At 49.4% G+C, this 15,667-nt stretch overlaps 1 protein-coding gene and 1 long non-coding RNA gene across 3 annotated transcripts in view; one reads left to right on the forward strand and one right to left on the reverse strand.

Annotated features, from left to right (window-relative positions):
• On the reverse strand, nucleotides 1-9,300 carry LOC119811375. 2 transcript variants are annotated; one of them, XR_005284982.1, is made up of 4 exons: nucleotides 9,216-9,300; nucleotides 7,355-7,441; nucleotides 4,767-4,861; nucleotides 1-4,431 (listed from the first exon to the last, which is right to left on the reverse strand). It is a non-coding gene; the product is annotated as an uncharacterized LOC119811375 (long non-coding RNA). The 2 variants fall into 2 exon arrangements; XR_005284981.1 differs by having other exon boundaries at nucleotides 1-4,861.
• Chd3 (chromodomain helicase DNA binding protein 3) overlaps nucleotides 8,889-15,667 on the forward strand; it is a 26,618-nt gene continuing 19,839 nt past the window's right edge. The window contains exons 1-4 of the mRNA XM_038325316.1: nucleotides 8,889-9,159; nucleotides 13,536-13,648; nucleotides 14,177-14,347; nucleotides 14,541-14,665. Coding sequence (XP_038181244.1) covers nucleotides 8,889-9,159; nucleotides 13,536-13,648; nucleotides 14,177-14,347; nucleotides 14,541-14,665 — 680 coding nt within the window. The remainder of the gene's footprint in view (nucleotides 9,160-13,535; nucleotides 13,649-14,176; nucleotides 14,348-14,540; nucleotides 14,666-15,667) is intronic.

A 15,667-nucleotide genomic window follows, 5' to 3' on the forward strand; every position in this document is an offset into this window, starting at 1 on the left:
TGGCCTGCAGGTGGCCATGTAGACCAGGCTGGCCTCAAACTCCCTGAGTTCTGTCTACATTGCCTCCTGAGTACTAGAATTAAAGGTGTGTGCCATCAAGCCTGGCTTAAACACTTTAACATATTGATAATAACGTATCTTCAATAGGAAGAGAGCTCCTTTGAGACATTAATGCCAAACCTACTCTTTGAAATGGTCTTGCTCTACAATTTAGACTGAACCCTCTCACTAGTCTCCTGAAAACAGGCTCTAATTCTTCATGTTTAACTCCATCCCTATCTGTCCTTCTCTCCTCCTCCACCTCTTCTTTTTTTTAAGGCAGGGTCTACATAGCTCCAGGTTGGCCTCAGTTTTTCTGGAGAGCTCTGGATGGCCTTTCATTCCTGTTCTTCCTGCTCTTCCTTCCGAAGTACAGGATCACAGGTGTGCACCACTCTGTCAGGGTCTGTCCTCCTCTTTCTTCCTGTCCATGCTCCTTCATTCTGTCCTCTGCAAGTGGACAGACTCACTCGAAGGAATGGATTTGAGGATGGTTTCACTGTGGCTGAGTGATTAATAGCACACACTGCTGTTGGAGAGGACTCAGTTCAGTTCCCAGCACCACACTGGTGGCCCACAGTCACCTCAACGCAGCTCCAGAGGTCACAATGCCTCTGGTCTCTGCAGGCCCTTCCACTAATGTGCACACAGACATACACATTATTAAAATTAAAGCATTAAAAACAAACAAAAACCAGAAAGCCACTATAGAGAAGCTGACTCGCAAAGGAAGCTGATCAGGAAAACATTCCTGAGGACGGACTTAGTCTGACAGTCACGTGGACTGCAGCACTTTGCACCTTGGTGGTAAACAGTGACCAAGGATAGTGGCTTGCAGGAAGGTGAACAAGAGCTGGCACACTGGCAGAGGTAAAGACTGACTGAAATGAATTACTATGGGAATTCAAGCCAGATGAACGAGGTGAAGTGAAAGTGGGGCGAGTTAGGGGAAAATTAGGAGTTAAAAAAGGATTATTTCATGGGCACAGCACAGTGGCAGGCGGGTACATGAGAACACAGGGGCACAGCACACTGGCGGGCGGGTACATGAGAACATGTGGAGACCAGAGGACACCTGAAGGAGTTGGTTCTTGCCTACAGTGTGGATCCTGGGAATCAAGCCTAGGCCTTTAGGGATGGCTGCAAGTACCCACTGAGCCATCTCCCGGGCCCCTCAAAAACTAACCTTAAGGGGAGAGAAGGCAGAGATCTGAGCAAGGCTGCGGGAGCCTCCAAGGCATGCAGGCTTTTAATACAAGACTGGGGAATTTGGAAAGCACCCTGGATCTAAAATTAGATCCTCCTATGGGGTTGTAGCTCAGTGGAAAGCCACTGGCTAGCATGCAGAAGTTCTGGGCTTAATTTCCAACACTGCACACACATGAAAGCTTCTCTGAGCTATGTGATCTGCTCTTGGTACTGAACCCAGTGTTCTAGCACTGAGCTGTGTCCCAGTCCTTCCAGGTCGTTCTCTATGTGAGACTACCAAGCTTCATGACCACTAGTCAATCAGTCAGTGTCTCTCTCAACTAAGTCTTATTTTTCATCATAGTGTATGTACTCCAGAGCAAATTCTAGGGAGAGGAATATAAATATACAGAAAACAAAATAATGTTATTTCTATGAAAATCATTACTAACCCTTGTAATATTTTACGACATGGATGGAATTATATAACATGCACAATTTAATACTTATTCAGTAAAGATTGAATCATAAGAATCTGCTGCTGTCTTTGTTAGGGTTCCACACCATTTTCCACTGCTGTGATAAAAATACATGAGAACCTGGGCAGGAAATCTGCCCTCGTCCAGTTCCACATCACAGCCCATCACTGAGCCGTCAGCAGGAACCCAAACAGGGCAGGAGCTTACTCCTTCCTTGTTCAACCTGCTTTCTTACAGTAGTGGCACTGCCCACCTTGAGCTGGGTCTGTGCATCCATCATTAATTGAGAAAATACACCACATTCTTGCCCACAGGCCAGCCTAGTGAGGGCGTTTTCTCAGCTGAGAAAGAACACAATCATGTTCAGCTTTTGGTTGCACTGTGAAAATCTGTGTGATTTTTCTATGCTATACTACATAGGAATGATCAAGTTAGGCCAGGTGTGGTGGCACCCACCATTGATCCCAGCACTTAGGACTTAGAAGCAGGCAGACCTTTTTGAAGCCAGCCTGATACGTGTATATGTAATATATATTTATATGTATTTTATATAAATATAGCATACATATATTTTTATATATAAAATCTCAGAGTCAGGACAGACTTTTCTAGGAGAGGACAGTTTAGGAACCAGTGATTTAGATGACCTTATCACTGAATCTATGTCTAGACTATCCTGAGCATCTACATGCCTTACACTATTGTCTCTAACGTTTATATCGCCGTGGACTGGAAGTCGTAGACTGCAGAGTGTGCACTGTGCACGTCCACAGGCTTGTCTGTGCTCTCTCACTAAGTCTCACTGCTTTCCTATGTCAGGCTTTTAACTTGGGCCCACAGGCCTATGAACACATACATGATATCTTATGTACATATTCTGTACATCAGCTGGAAGTGGGTGCTGGAGATGGCGCTCATGTCCCCATGTTTGTGGGGCGAGCAGTTTCAGCCTGAGCTGTCTCCCTAGCCCAGCACATAGAGCTCTGCGATGAAGCTTGTTTCCATGGAGCTGGAGCTTTTGTCCCCTTGAAAGAGTGGCTGTCTTTTCTCTAGCAAAACAGTTTATGACCTTTTATAATCGGAAAGATTTATAGCTATTGCTTTAGATACATTTCTTGATTCTCCTTTAAATAATCTTATTAGTGGTGTGGGAGCCTCCTCAATGCATTTTCTTGTTATTTATTTTACACTGGGAAGGTTCATCAACTTCTAGTTTACATTTGGTAACTGCATATATGTATATTCCTTGTTCTCACCTGAACACTCTTCTAAATAAAAAAATAAGAAGTAATTTCTACAAATTAGTTACAAAAGATTTCAAACTTTCTTATTTTTGGAAGCATAGAGTGCACTGATGCTTACCCTGAAACTGACAGCAGGGGACAGACATCTAGAGACAGATAGAAGGCCCAAGGGCAGAGAACAAATAGGGGAAAGAACTATAGAGGGACCTGCACACGGAAAAGAGTCAGGCCCTGGGCAGACGGAGGATGGTAGGAGAGCAGGCCGGCATGGAGAAGACAAATGGCGGTGGGAAGTAGGCAAACACAGCCAAGTGAAGAGAGAAAGAGAGAGTGAAGCAGAAGACAACGGAGGAAACAGGTGAGGAGGAAGACAGAGAAAAGCCTTACACAAACACAGTGCCTCATAATTTACCACGTGCTCTAAAATGCATGACTGCAGGCAAATGGAGACTCGAACAGACAGGTGGATGATGGAAGGACATAGGCCAGGCCAGGCAGCTAGCAGGGCAGGGAGGTAGCCTGTCAGGAAAGGCTAAAATAGAGAAGATGACAGACAGAAGATAGAACCCAGAAGTGAGAGAGGCTGGAGTTTTCAGCTCAGGAACACAGGCCATTTAAGAAGCAAAATGAAAGAACAGTGCATTCTGTGAAGTCTTGCCATAGTCTCAAAAAAAGACTGGTTACTGCCTGAGTCTCTGTCTCTAAGACATATGGGAAGGAGCTAGAAGAAAGGGTATGAGGTGGGGTAGGGGGAAGAAGTTTTAATATAGAACAAACATTTTAGATAAGAAAGAAGGCAAACTTCTTGGACAGACCTAAGTCAATAACCCAACAGGATCCAGAGTCCTAGGCCTCTAAAAGAATCTGTAGAGGCCTAGGCAAGCATGGCGGGTGCCCGCAGATGTGCTCTTCGGAGGCTCAGGAAGATCTTCAAGTCAAAGCCAGCCTGGGCTGCATAGCAACATATTGTCTTCCTAAAAAAGGCAAAATTTCTGGGCAGTAGTGGTACACACCTTTAATCCCAGCACTCGGGAGACAGAGGCAGGCGGATCTCTGTGAGTTCGAGGCCAGCCTGGTCTACAAGAGCTAGTTCCAGGACAGGCTCCAAAGCTACAGAGAGAGAAACCTTGTCTTGAAAAAACAAACAAACAAAAACAAGAAACAAAAAAGCAGGCAAAAATTGTAAGTATGTAAGCCTAGACAAGAAAGGCAGAGCAGGCATCCAGCACTTTATGTGCGTATCAGCACAGTTTCCCCATGACAGCACTTTCGGAGTCCACCGCAATCGCGTAGCAGGTCAGCACCGGCGTGTCTTGTCTTAGTGCACATTGTGGTGAAGAGGCCAACAAAGGGGGCTGCCAGCCAGATAACTCACCACCAGGTTGAACAGGACAGATGAGGGGAGAGTAAGCCCTTCCTAAGCATTTCCTTGGTAGTAAGCAACCAGTCAATATAAAAGATGACACCTGTCTCCGTCACACCTACAAAGCAGAACCAGAGGGAGCTGAGAGATGGCTCAGCAGTGAAGAGCACTGACTGCTCTTCCAGAGGACCTGAGTTCAATTCCCAGCAACTGAATGGTAGCTCACAACCATTTATAATGGGATCTGGTGCCCTCTTCTGGCATGTAGGCCAAGCATTGTATACGTAATAATAATTAATAACAAATAGGGTCTTTTTTTAAAAAAAAAGAAGACTCAGAAAGACAAGAGGGAAGAGGCACAAACCCAGGGAGACAGGAAGTACTGACAGTGGCAGGGTACATAGCAAACCTGGGAGAGCGGCAATGAGAAACAGCAAAAAGTGATGGGAGCACCTGTGTGCAGAGGAGCGCTGGGATCATACATGTGGAGCCCTGGAGCGGCATCTGAAAAAGCTGATGGCCACTGACTCTAAAGAGGGTGTCTTGGCCTGGAAGAGGAAACATGAGAGTTACTTTTTTGTTTTCTTCATTAAAGGTTTTATTTTTTTAAAAAGGCATCTATTTACTTGATGTGTATGAGTGGTTTTGCTGCATGAATGTATGTGTACCATATGTGTGCCTAGTGCTCTCGGTAGTCAGAAGTGTTGAATTCCCTGGAACTGGAGTTATATGAGGGTGGTTCTCAGTCACCATGTGTGTGCTCTGGGAACCAAACTCAAGTTCTCTGCAAGAGCAACAAGTGCTTTGGATGGCTGAGGCATCTTTCCAGTCCCTAATATTTTTAAAGTTATTTTATTTTTATTTTATGTGCATTGGTGTTTTCCTGTATGTATGTCTGTGTGAAGGTCTGGAGTTACAGACAGTTGTAAGCTGCCATGTGGGTGTTGGGAATTGAACCGAAGTCCTTCGGAAGAGTAGCCAGCGCTCTTAACCACTAAGCCATCTCTCCATCCCCTAGTCCCTAATTTTTATTCATTATGTGTAAGAGTGTTTTACCTCAGTGTATGTATATCATGTGTGCAGTACTCATAGACACCAGAAGAGGGCGTTGTATTCCCTGAAACTGGAGTTACAGATGTTTGTCATCCTCCATGTCAGTACTGGAAACCAAACCTGGGTCCTTTGGAAGAACAACCAATGCTCTTGAATTACTAAACTGTCTCTCTAGCCCCTGTGACCGACTCGATAGTATAGGTTTTTAGGATGTCATACCATGCTTACGTCTATCTGAAAGTTGACTGGGGAAAAATACCGAAAACAAACAAGAAGAAAGAAAAGCTAGCAGAGATGTGGACAGCCAGAACCCGTTAAGTAGACAGTGAAAAGCCAGGAAAATAGAGACTGGGAAAGCAACAAAAATACTGAGGCAGGCAGAATGCCTGCGAAAGCAGCAAGGTAGAAAGAGATAATTAAAAAGGAGAGATGTGAAGGAAGGCTGGGTAGGGTATGCTTTGAATGCAGATGAGACTCCAAAGACCTGGGGAGAGAAACTGACCCCACTGGAGGCTTGTTGACACCACCCCTGGAAGCCAGGGGAGAAAAAGCTGATAAGGAGAATGACAAGACACAAACACTAAACAGTGGGAGAGCAGCAGACAGTAAGACAGACAGGCAGAGGACGCAGCTTAAAGGAGCAGGGGAAAGGGATGAACTTAGCGGAGACACGGAAACAAGAAAAAGGTCACGATGAGAGACAGATCATTATGGGAAACTGTGGCAAGTCCTGGAAGGTAGACAAACCAAGAGACTCAGGCTTTAAAAGTGACAGAGACAGGCAGGCGGGCAGACAGATGGCTAGAGCGAGAGAGTGGTGGGCAAACAGCCAGAGAAGCAGACAGACAACCAGGGAGAGAAAGAAGCTGCCAGCCAGTGAGGGAGGAGCAGACAGGCAGGCAGGCAGACACCATAACAGAAGTGAGCAGGTAGAGAGGCAGGCAGAAGCAAGGGGAGAAGACAAATCAGGAGGTCACCAGGAAGCAAAAAAGGGCAGGAGCAAGTGCTAACAGGCAGAGGAGGGGAAGTGAACGAGGAAGGGAGCTGGGCAGAGAGCAAGGCTAAAGAGAGAGACCAGGATGTAGGCCAGCATGGGCAGGCACACTGCCACCTTTAGACACCTACACCTGCTGAACAGGACACATGTGGCAGGCAGGCAGAGGTGCCGCGCACAGGAGACTGCTGCCACAGCTATGCAATGTGGCCCACACACGTGTCGACACCCTTCTCAATCTTAGGATGATGCACATACATGTACTCGGGCCAGAAAAGGGGGGATCAGGCACACACGAAGAACCACAGGCATTCCCGGGCAGAAGAGAAAGGCACACAGAAGCCAGAGATGGAAAGCCACAGAGATGATGAAGCCCTCAGTCTCAGTGAGGAATAAAACACCCATACACAGAAAGAGGATGCCTGCCCAGACCAGTAACGAGACTGAGGGAGGATGGACTTGGGACAGATTAGGATTATAGACAACAGAATTCCACATTTAAAAAAAACAAAAAACAAAGAAACCAAAGTGTGTGGAGCAGGGACAGGGAGTAGAACATCATAAATATTTTAGCATTGTAAACAAAAATTTGTAGACTATTCCTTAGTCACCAATACTTTCTCAGTTGTTGCCTACCTTCTTCTGGGGTCCTTGTGAACACTGCGAAGCTGAGGGGACCATAGAGAAATGACCCAGGAGATGTTTTCCCCAGGTCAGGGATGGGGAACAACATGACAGATCAAAAGGATAGGAGGAGGGTAGAGGAAGAAAAGAGCAGAGACCAAAAAGGTGGACCCCAACTGTTTGCCCTTCCTCTTTTGCTTCTTGGCAAGTTTTAGTCTCGGCTCTGTCAAATCTCTGTAGGCAAAACTTACTTCTGGACTCCTTGTCAACTCTCCATCTGACCCCTGGTACAACTTTAAGATGAACACTGGGATCCAGTTGGAAATTATGTGTCAGCCAGTTTAATGCTAGGGCCTGGCTGCACTCCTACCTGTTTTTCCCAGTCAGCTACTTTCTCCCCGTGCCTCAGTTTCTTCTGCTTTATCAGTGGTGAAGATCATGGGGGAAGAGCTGTACACTGAAACAGGAGAAAGAGAAAAGAATTTCACAATCTCCAGATTTGACTCCTTCTTCTTTCTCCTAAAAATCTGTCCTATTTACCCCTAAATTAATTTCTCAAGTCAGACGATTTTACAAGCAGCCAACCAGGGAAGGGGAGGGAGAAAGAGTAGAGATAAAATTTACAACAATTATAAAACCCTGAAAAGGCTTGGCGAAGGAAGAGAATCAAACATGGACTCCCTTGAAAAAACTCAGTCATCATATCTATTCATCTCTCTCCCCCAAAAGTCACTAGGATTTCTGTCACTTTTTTTTAAGAAAGAAGAAAAAAAAATCTAGTACTTCTTCTCATTTAAAAGCTACGTACACAATTAAATGCATTTTGACTTCAATGAGGTATGTAGAGAGTTATATATAAACATATATTTCATCTTTTTCCTTTTCAATGCCTGAAGGGAAAAAAAAACCTTCACATCAAACCACTCCCTTCTGAAGTATTCAGAAAAAAAAAAAAAAAAAACCTTTTCTTTAGAGAAGGGAGGTGGGGGGGGGGGAGGAACAAGACTAGTAAAGAAAAGAAAAATTCAATCTAGTTGGACTAGTATCTAACTAGTTAACCTTTAACAATTTATGCTGATGTCAGACTGAGCATGAGTACTGATTAATGCCCCCCAAAGATTTTTATAAGGGGGGGAGTTAAGTCACAGCAGCCATTTTTGTTTTATGCAGAAATCCTTCATGCCCCCCAACACTCACTCTCTCTCTCTCTCTCTCTCTCTCTCTCTCTCTCTCCCTCCCCCTCTCTCTCTCCATACACAAGGAAAATGTATTAATCTGTGCACTAATCAGTTATGAAAAAGGAGAAATTAGTGGGTTTCTGAGTAGAAGCTTGGAGATGGATGTAACAGGGAGAAGGGGGGTGTATGAAAAATGAAATATTAAGCCAGCCATTTTGTTTTAAAAGGGGATTTTACCCCCCTCTCTCTTTCTTTATAGAGGGGGTGGCGGTGCTGGAGGGGGGGTTGTTTTAAAAATAATTTCAAGGCGGCCATCTTAGTGCCTCAGCTCTGAGAAATATTTCTGAGCGCCCCCCTCAGAATTTAAATATATTTAAAGCAACCGAGGGGGGTAGAGAGAAGTCGAAAACTTTTATATACATATATATAATTTTTTAAAAAAACGATCTCCCTTTCTTGTTCTCTTGGGAGCAAAGAGAGAAGGGGGAAAAAGTCCTTAAATTTTTCCAAGAACATTTTTGGGGGTAGTGCGGCCCCCCTCCTCAGACGCCGGCCCCTGGGGTGGGTGTTCTGGAGGGGGGTGGCCCGGGGGCTTGGGGGGCTGGGGGAGGCGGTGAGGAGGAGGAGGACGCCGCCGCCGAGGAGGAGGAGGAGGTGGTGGTGGTAGCGGTGGGGGAGGCGGGCGGGCGGTGGGTGGGGGGGTGGTGGGGGGGCCAGAGCCACAGGATGGCTTCCCCTCTGAGGGACGAGGAGGAGGAGGAGGAGGAGATGGTGGTGTCGGAGGAGGAAGAAGAGGAGGAAGAAGAGGGCGACGAGGAGGAGGAGGAGGTGGAGGCGGCCGACGAGGACGATGAGGAGGAGGACGAAGAGGGAGTACTCGGACGCGGGCCGGGCCACGACCGGGGCCGCGACCGCCACAGCCCCCCCAGCTGCCACCTCTTCCCGCCGCCGCCGCCGCCGCTGCCGCCGCCGCCGCCGCCGCCGCCCCCGCCGCCAGGTAAGCGTCCGCCCGACTCCCCGGGCCCGAGCGGAGCCGCCGGGCCGGGCACCTACTGTGCGGCCGAGCCGAGGCGAATCCCGGGCGCCTGGCCGGTCCAGACGGGCCCCGCGGTCCGGGCGGCGGCGGCCTCAGGGCCAGGCCTCCTCCCCTCCCCCGCCGCACCCCTCCCCCGCCGCTACCGCGGTCGCCGCCGCCGCCCGGGCTGGAGAGCGCTGGGAGCGAGCTGCGCGCGCGGACCGGGCCACTTGGTCGCGGCTTTCGGGGGAGGAGATTTTTTTTTTCACCCTCGGCGGGGAGGGGGTAGGCAGGAAACGGCCGCAGCGAAGCCGGGGCCCCCTCCCAGGCCGAGCGAGGGACCGCGGAGACCCCGGCGACCGGACGGCTGCGTGGGGGGAGGGGCGCGTGGGGGAGGGGCGGCCGCGTGAGCGCCCCTCGGGCTCGGCCCCGGTGGGGTCGCACTGAAGCTGAGTGGGGTTCCGTGGGTGGCGCCGACGGCCACCCGACGCCCTCCGCACGGGACTAGGGCAGGCAGAGGTGGGACGGTGGCCGGCGGACCAGCCCCTCCACCTGCAGGGACTTTGGTGCTCGCCAACTCAGGGGCGTGCGGTGGCACGCGGGGGAGGGGGCGTGTGAATGTTTGTGGCGGCTGATGACTAGGGGCAGGTGGTGACCACACTCCACGCAGACCACTTCCTGGAGTAAGACTTAGACCTACCCTCGCTCCACTACCCCCAGCTGGCCGTGGAGATCTCGGGTCACTTCAGATTAGGGGAGACAGGAGAGTGTCTGGGGAGCCTGATGCCCCGGGCCCCACCCTCGGCATCTCTGCCCCAGGCTCTTTTGTGTCAAGTGCAGCCCCCCATCCCCCGTGACCCCGCCAGTCTGGGGTGGCCGAACTGCCCAGCTGTGACTCTCACGTGGCTGCCATTCACTGTCACTCTTTTGATGAAGCCACCCACCCACACACCCTGACCACGTTGGGGGGCGTGAACTGCCCACCCAGCTGCTCTGTGCTTGACCGTCACTCAGCACCCTTCTCCGAGATGACAAGTCATCGGGCACTCTGAGCAGCACGTTCAGCTGTGCTGGGGACAGACGTCTAGCAGACCCCTCCTCCCCCGGTGGAGCGATTTCTGTCTTCTTGAGGATAGGTGTCCCTAACCTCTGACTGGGGACATCCACACCCCCAAGTCTCTGGCGGCCGAGCAGCACAAATGCACCAAACTTCCAAACGTTATTTGTGAAACTATCATATTGGCCAGTGTGACTTTGTGTCGCACATGTTGAGACAGCCTTTAGAGAGGGGGTATAAATGTGTTTAATGCTGTTCTGGGGAAAGCCCGCTTGCCCCTGCTAGGCTTACCCGAAAAGGGGAAAAGTTTAGAAAAAAAGTTATTCCACCGAGCCCGCAGAATTCGCTTGGAGGGTGGAGGGTGGGGAGAGGATAAAAGATTCTGGGGAGAGGGCTGCCCGCAGGTATGCTGTGGCAAGGTGTGAAAAAGAGGGGAAAGAGGCTCGTCAGGTGAGTCAGGGGACCCGTAACTCTCGCCTGACTCTTCGGAACTCGGGTCTGGTTTTGATCCCAGGAACCGTGTGCCTGTAAGAGAGAAGAATGAACGAGTCTAAGGTCGACATGGGTCTTTGTGTGGCGTCCTCCCTCCCCCTTCTTTGCTTTCTGAACCCTTGAGAAACGTCAAATGCTTTTACATTTTTATATTTGAAATAAAACCTCACCTCCTCTGTCTCCCAGGGCAAGTTCATCCCCCATTCCAGCCCTCCAAGTCAAATAAGTGACCCAGATACACCCCCTCAGATGACTTTCTGAGGCAAAACTTTCGAAAAAATATTTTTAGCGTACTCATTATCCGTCTACCTAAGTGTGGGGAAAATAAGTCTCCTCTAAGGAGCCCTGTTCAGGCTGCCCGCCCTCGTCTCTTTCTGGAATATGAATTTGTACTCGTGAGAGCCTTCCATTGTTTTCATTGCGACTGCTTTGATTCTCACCATTTTGTTTTACATTCTTACCCAAGACCAATTTTTATCCCTTCCCCCTCGCTCCAGTCTCCTTACATTGTTAAACGTTTAAAATAATAGCATTCGTGTTGGTGGGGGAAGGGAGCAGGAAGCTAAAGAAAAAAACCTCATTTCTTCCCCCTCCCCCTTCTGGCAAGTCTAGAGAAATAATATAACATAATATATAGATGTGATTCCTTGGGGGGTGGGGATGGGGGTGGGGAAATGATTGTGGGTGGTGCGGAAAATTCTGGTAGTTTCTTTGCAAAAGGTCTCAACATACAAACCCACCTCCTGCATTCAGTACGCATGTGCGGCAGACCTATTATGGAGGTTCGTTGTGGGGGAGGGAGGGGAATTTGAGAAAAAAATAAATATAAGTGTGAGAGATTGATGGCGAGATTAGGAGAGAGGGGCGGGAGGAACGCTCTCACCCAGGCTCCTCCCACAGGCCCTTCCGCCAGACTCCGCCCTCGCCCTCCCCACCTTCCCGAGATCTGAGCCGGGATGTGGGAGAGTCTGGGCTTGCGGCCAGCATTGAGAGGCTGCTGAGACAGAGGTTGGGGCTTAGATTTGCTTTATTACCCTCCCTTGCCTCTCCTCGCCTTTCTTCCCCTCTGCTGGCCACCGACGTCGGCCTAAAACCAAGAACCTCCTGCTGGACTGGGTGGGAAGTGGAGTTCACAGGCTTACTCGCCCCACACACCCAGGGTGACCCTGGCGGGCCACTTCCCTGATCCTTAGCCAGTTGGCGTAGCCTGGCCTGCCCTTGCCACTTGCCCCGCGGTCTTCGTTTCCATGTTCGTGTTAACCCAAGTCCCTAGAGTTAAGGGGAGCCAGCTGCTAGGCATGACGTCTGACGTCCTGTTACAGCCCTGGATCAGTTTTCACACACGGCCTCTCGGCAGGCAGCCTCTTTGCATACCCACACCCCCATCTTAGACTGTCTTCGCTCACAGGGACCCGGGATGGTGGAGGTAGAAGGAAAGGTAGCATCAGATCGGAAACCCAGGCCTGGGGTGTTAATTGTGGCTAATTTTCCTTGGCTGTTGAGAGAAGGAGGATTGTGTGTCCTAGAGCAAGAGCCTGGGCCAAGCCCTGGCTTTCCCCTCTGGCTGCAGCTGCCTTTCCTTGGACAAGACAGGTCTGGCTGGTTAGTCTAGTGATTGGTGGGGGTGGTAGGTGAACCAGAGCACCGTTTCTGTGTGACATCCGTTTGTGGGGCATTAGGGTTTAATTCTGCAAGAAACCACTCTGGTCCCCAAGCTTCAGCACACTGGCAGGGGTCAGGGAGAATGGGGTGGTGGGATATCAGGGAAGGACCCGTCCTGAGCCCTCTGTCAGAACCTTCTGGGGAGAGAGCCAGGGACATAGCTGTGCTGAAGCAGGTACACGTGTGTGTGTGTGTGTGTGTGTGTGTGTGTGTGCGCGTGTGCGCGCGTGCGTGCATATGTGTAAATGAATTTGAGACTGCACATGTCATGTGTGTCTGTCTGTGATTATATCCTTGTTTGTGTCCCTGTAATGTGTGTGTGTGTGTGTGTGTGTGTGTGAGCGTGTGTGTATGCATGTCTGAGAAAAATACAGAAGCGAAAGGTAAAGCCATGGATAAAGGGCACAGCCTCTGGGAAGAGATTTAGAGGCAGACTCCAGTCCTCTGGGAGAAGGACTGTTTAGGGAATTGTGCAGACTTCGTTTTGCTGAGTTAGGGTATGAAGGAGGCAGGTACTGGTCCCGTGGGCAAGAGGGTAGAATGACTAGCTGAGAATTTCTTTTGCTCCAGTGCTGTGTTGGGGTGATTATCCAAGAAAATGTAAACAGAGGCCTCCCTCTTGGCAAAAAGGATGTCAGAGCCCCAGGGTGTTAGTGTGAGAACCCGGGTGTCCACCTTTGGCTCTCCCTTCTCAGCATCTGGCTTAGGGAGCTGCCAGCTTGTGTCTCCCTACTCCAAGTGCTGGGGTCAGGCCAGGCCAGCAGCTGGGCATGGCTTCCCCGGTTCCTGGGCAAGCTGCCAGCTGGCAAAGTGAGGGGGAAGGCAGGAGGAGCCCTGGCGAGGACTGAAAGGACCTGCCACAGTCTGAGCCGGTGGCCTAGAGTCTGGTCCCTTGTTAGTAGGAGGGGAGAAAAGGGAGTGGCTTGGCTGCTCTTCCTTTCTGACCCTTGACCTCCCATTCAGAAGCAGAGGATCCCAGAGTACTAGAAACACTCTGTTTGCATCCGTTGGAGGGCAGTGAAATTTAGAGGAATTAATGCCTGGGTTCCTAGAGAGTGCGACTGAGTCGGCAAGAAAGGGGACGATAAAGAACCTCAGGGATTGGGGTGCTCCAAGTTTAGGTTTTCTGGTGCTCTTCTCTCCAAAGATAAGGATGATATCCGGCTGCTGCCTTCAGCATTGGGTGTGAAGAAGAGAAAGCGAGGACCCAAAAAGCAGAAGGAAAACAAGCCAGGCAAGCCCCGGAAACGCAAGAAACTCGTGAGTATCAAGGGTCCCCAACGCTGTAGCAAGGTGGGGTCCCCTTCCCAGAGACTACATCTTCTCTGGCCCTGGTTGCCTGGGCAAAGGTGTTCTTAAAATCATCTGCATCTCTTGGACCTGGAACCCTAACCTCAGTGCTCCAAGCATCCAGTTGTCACTGTAACTTGCCCTGCAGTCCGAGAGAAACAGTTGAGAGCTCCTGGCTTGCTGAGGGATAGCTCCGTGTGCAGAACTTGCCTTACATGTTTAAGTCTTGGGTTTAATTCCCAATACAGAGGGAAGAAGAAAGCCACAGTCTTAGAAGATCACGTGAATTCAGAGCCTAGAAGTCCTCTGTCTTCTTGGGCAGTTTAGTTAGCTCCCCGTGCCTCAATTTCCTCTGTAAAAAAGTGAATAACTATAGATCAATTACTGTTTCATAGGATAGTTGTAAAGATGGAAAGAGATAAAATATGTTTTGTGCTAAGAACAGTTCTTGGCACATGGCAAGAAGGAATAGATGTTATTTTTGTTTCTCGTCCTTAGGACAGTGAAGAGGAATTTGGCTCAGAGCGAGATGAGTACCGGGAGAAGTCAGAGAGTGGAGGCAGCGAATATGGAACTGGACCAGGTCGGAAACGAAGAAGGAAGCACCGAGAAAAAAAAGAGAAAAAGACAAAGAGGAGGAAAAGGGGAGAAGGAGATGGGGGGCAAAAGGTGAGTACAATTAGGAAGAGTGAGGGGTCCGCATCAGAGGTGCAGGAGAAGAGGGGTGCGGCCAGAACTGGGGTTGGTAAAGCACGGGGCCTGGGCTTCAGGGGGAGCAGGAAGTTGGTGGAGACTGAGTGAGACATTGACGGATGAGAGGAGAGGGGCCAAGGAGCCCCACCTTACCCCCCATCCCCATCAGCAGGTGGAACAGAAGTCATCAGCTGCGCTGCTTCTGACCTGGGGCTTAGAGGATGTGGAGCATGTGTTCTCGGAAGAAGACTACCACACACTTACCAACTATAAAGCCTTCAGTCAGTTCATGAGGTACAGTGGAACTGGGGATCCTTTCAGATGAATGGTTAATATTGGGGTGTGGGCTGGGCCTCTCTGGAATGTGTTTAAAATCTAAGAAAATGCTTCCAGAGAAATTCATGGCATATGCACACAACATTTTGCATGTTATTTCAGTCTACTCTTGGTTTGGGATCTGTCAATTCCAGCTAAGAGTCTGTCTTTCCTTAAGGTTGTGAGGACAGAAGTCATGAGTCTAGTACTACATTAGAGAACTTTCCAGAACTAGAAGGTAGTGAGGACAGGAAGGATTGAGTCTTCTGCTCCAGTAATTCCATTTTCCTCGCTGTAGCTTCTCTAGACTAGACCTGGGTGACACTTTTGTCTGAGAGTTTTTATTTCAAGTCTTTACAACCTTTTTTTAAAGTCCTAGTAACAACACATCATGCATTGGTAGCAGCAGGATTTTAGCTATGGAGGAAGCCCATGCTGAGGTTTAACACAGCAATTTAGTGCCTTGGCTTCCAGTTGGGCAAGATACTTAATTTCTTTGGTGCTCAGTTTCCTAATCTGTAAACTAGAAATGATACATACTTTGTTGGAGCCTGTGTGGATTTGGTGGGAAGTTGAATGCAAAGCCCAGTACCTTTGGTACCTAGACTCGGTAGCTGTCCTTAGTGATGCTTTACTTACACCCCTGCTGGAGACAGCCTGTTTCCCAGCACTGAGCACACACACCTTTGAAGAAGATGCAATGTCTGTCTCTTTCAAACTATCCCAAGAGAGGCTGGGTGGTGGTGGCACACGCCTTTAATCCCAGCACTCAGAAAGCAGAAGCAGGCGGATCTCTGTGAGTTGGAGACCAGCCTGGTCTACAAGAGCTAGTTCCAGGACAGCCAGGGCTACACAGAGAAATGCTGTCTCGATCACACACACACACACACACACACACACACACACACACAAAACTATCCCAGAGGAAACTTTCTTCAAGTTCCATAGAATTCAGTAAAATGCAGAAAAATCAAAGCAAGA

The sequence above is a fragment of the Arvicola amphibius genome, chromosome 4 (assembly GCF_903992535.2).
Source record: "Arvicola amphibius chromosome 4, mArvAmp1.2, whole genome shotgun sequence".
Taxonomy (NCBI): domain Eukaryota; kingdom Metazoa; phylum Chordata; class Mammalia; order Rodentia; family Cricetidae; genus Arvicola; species Arvicola amphibius.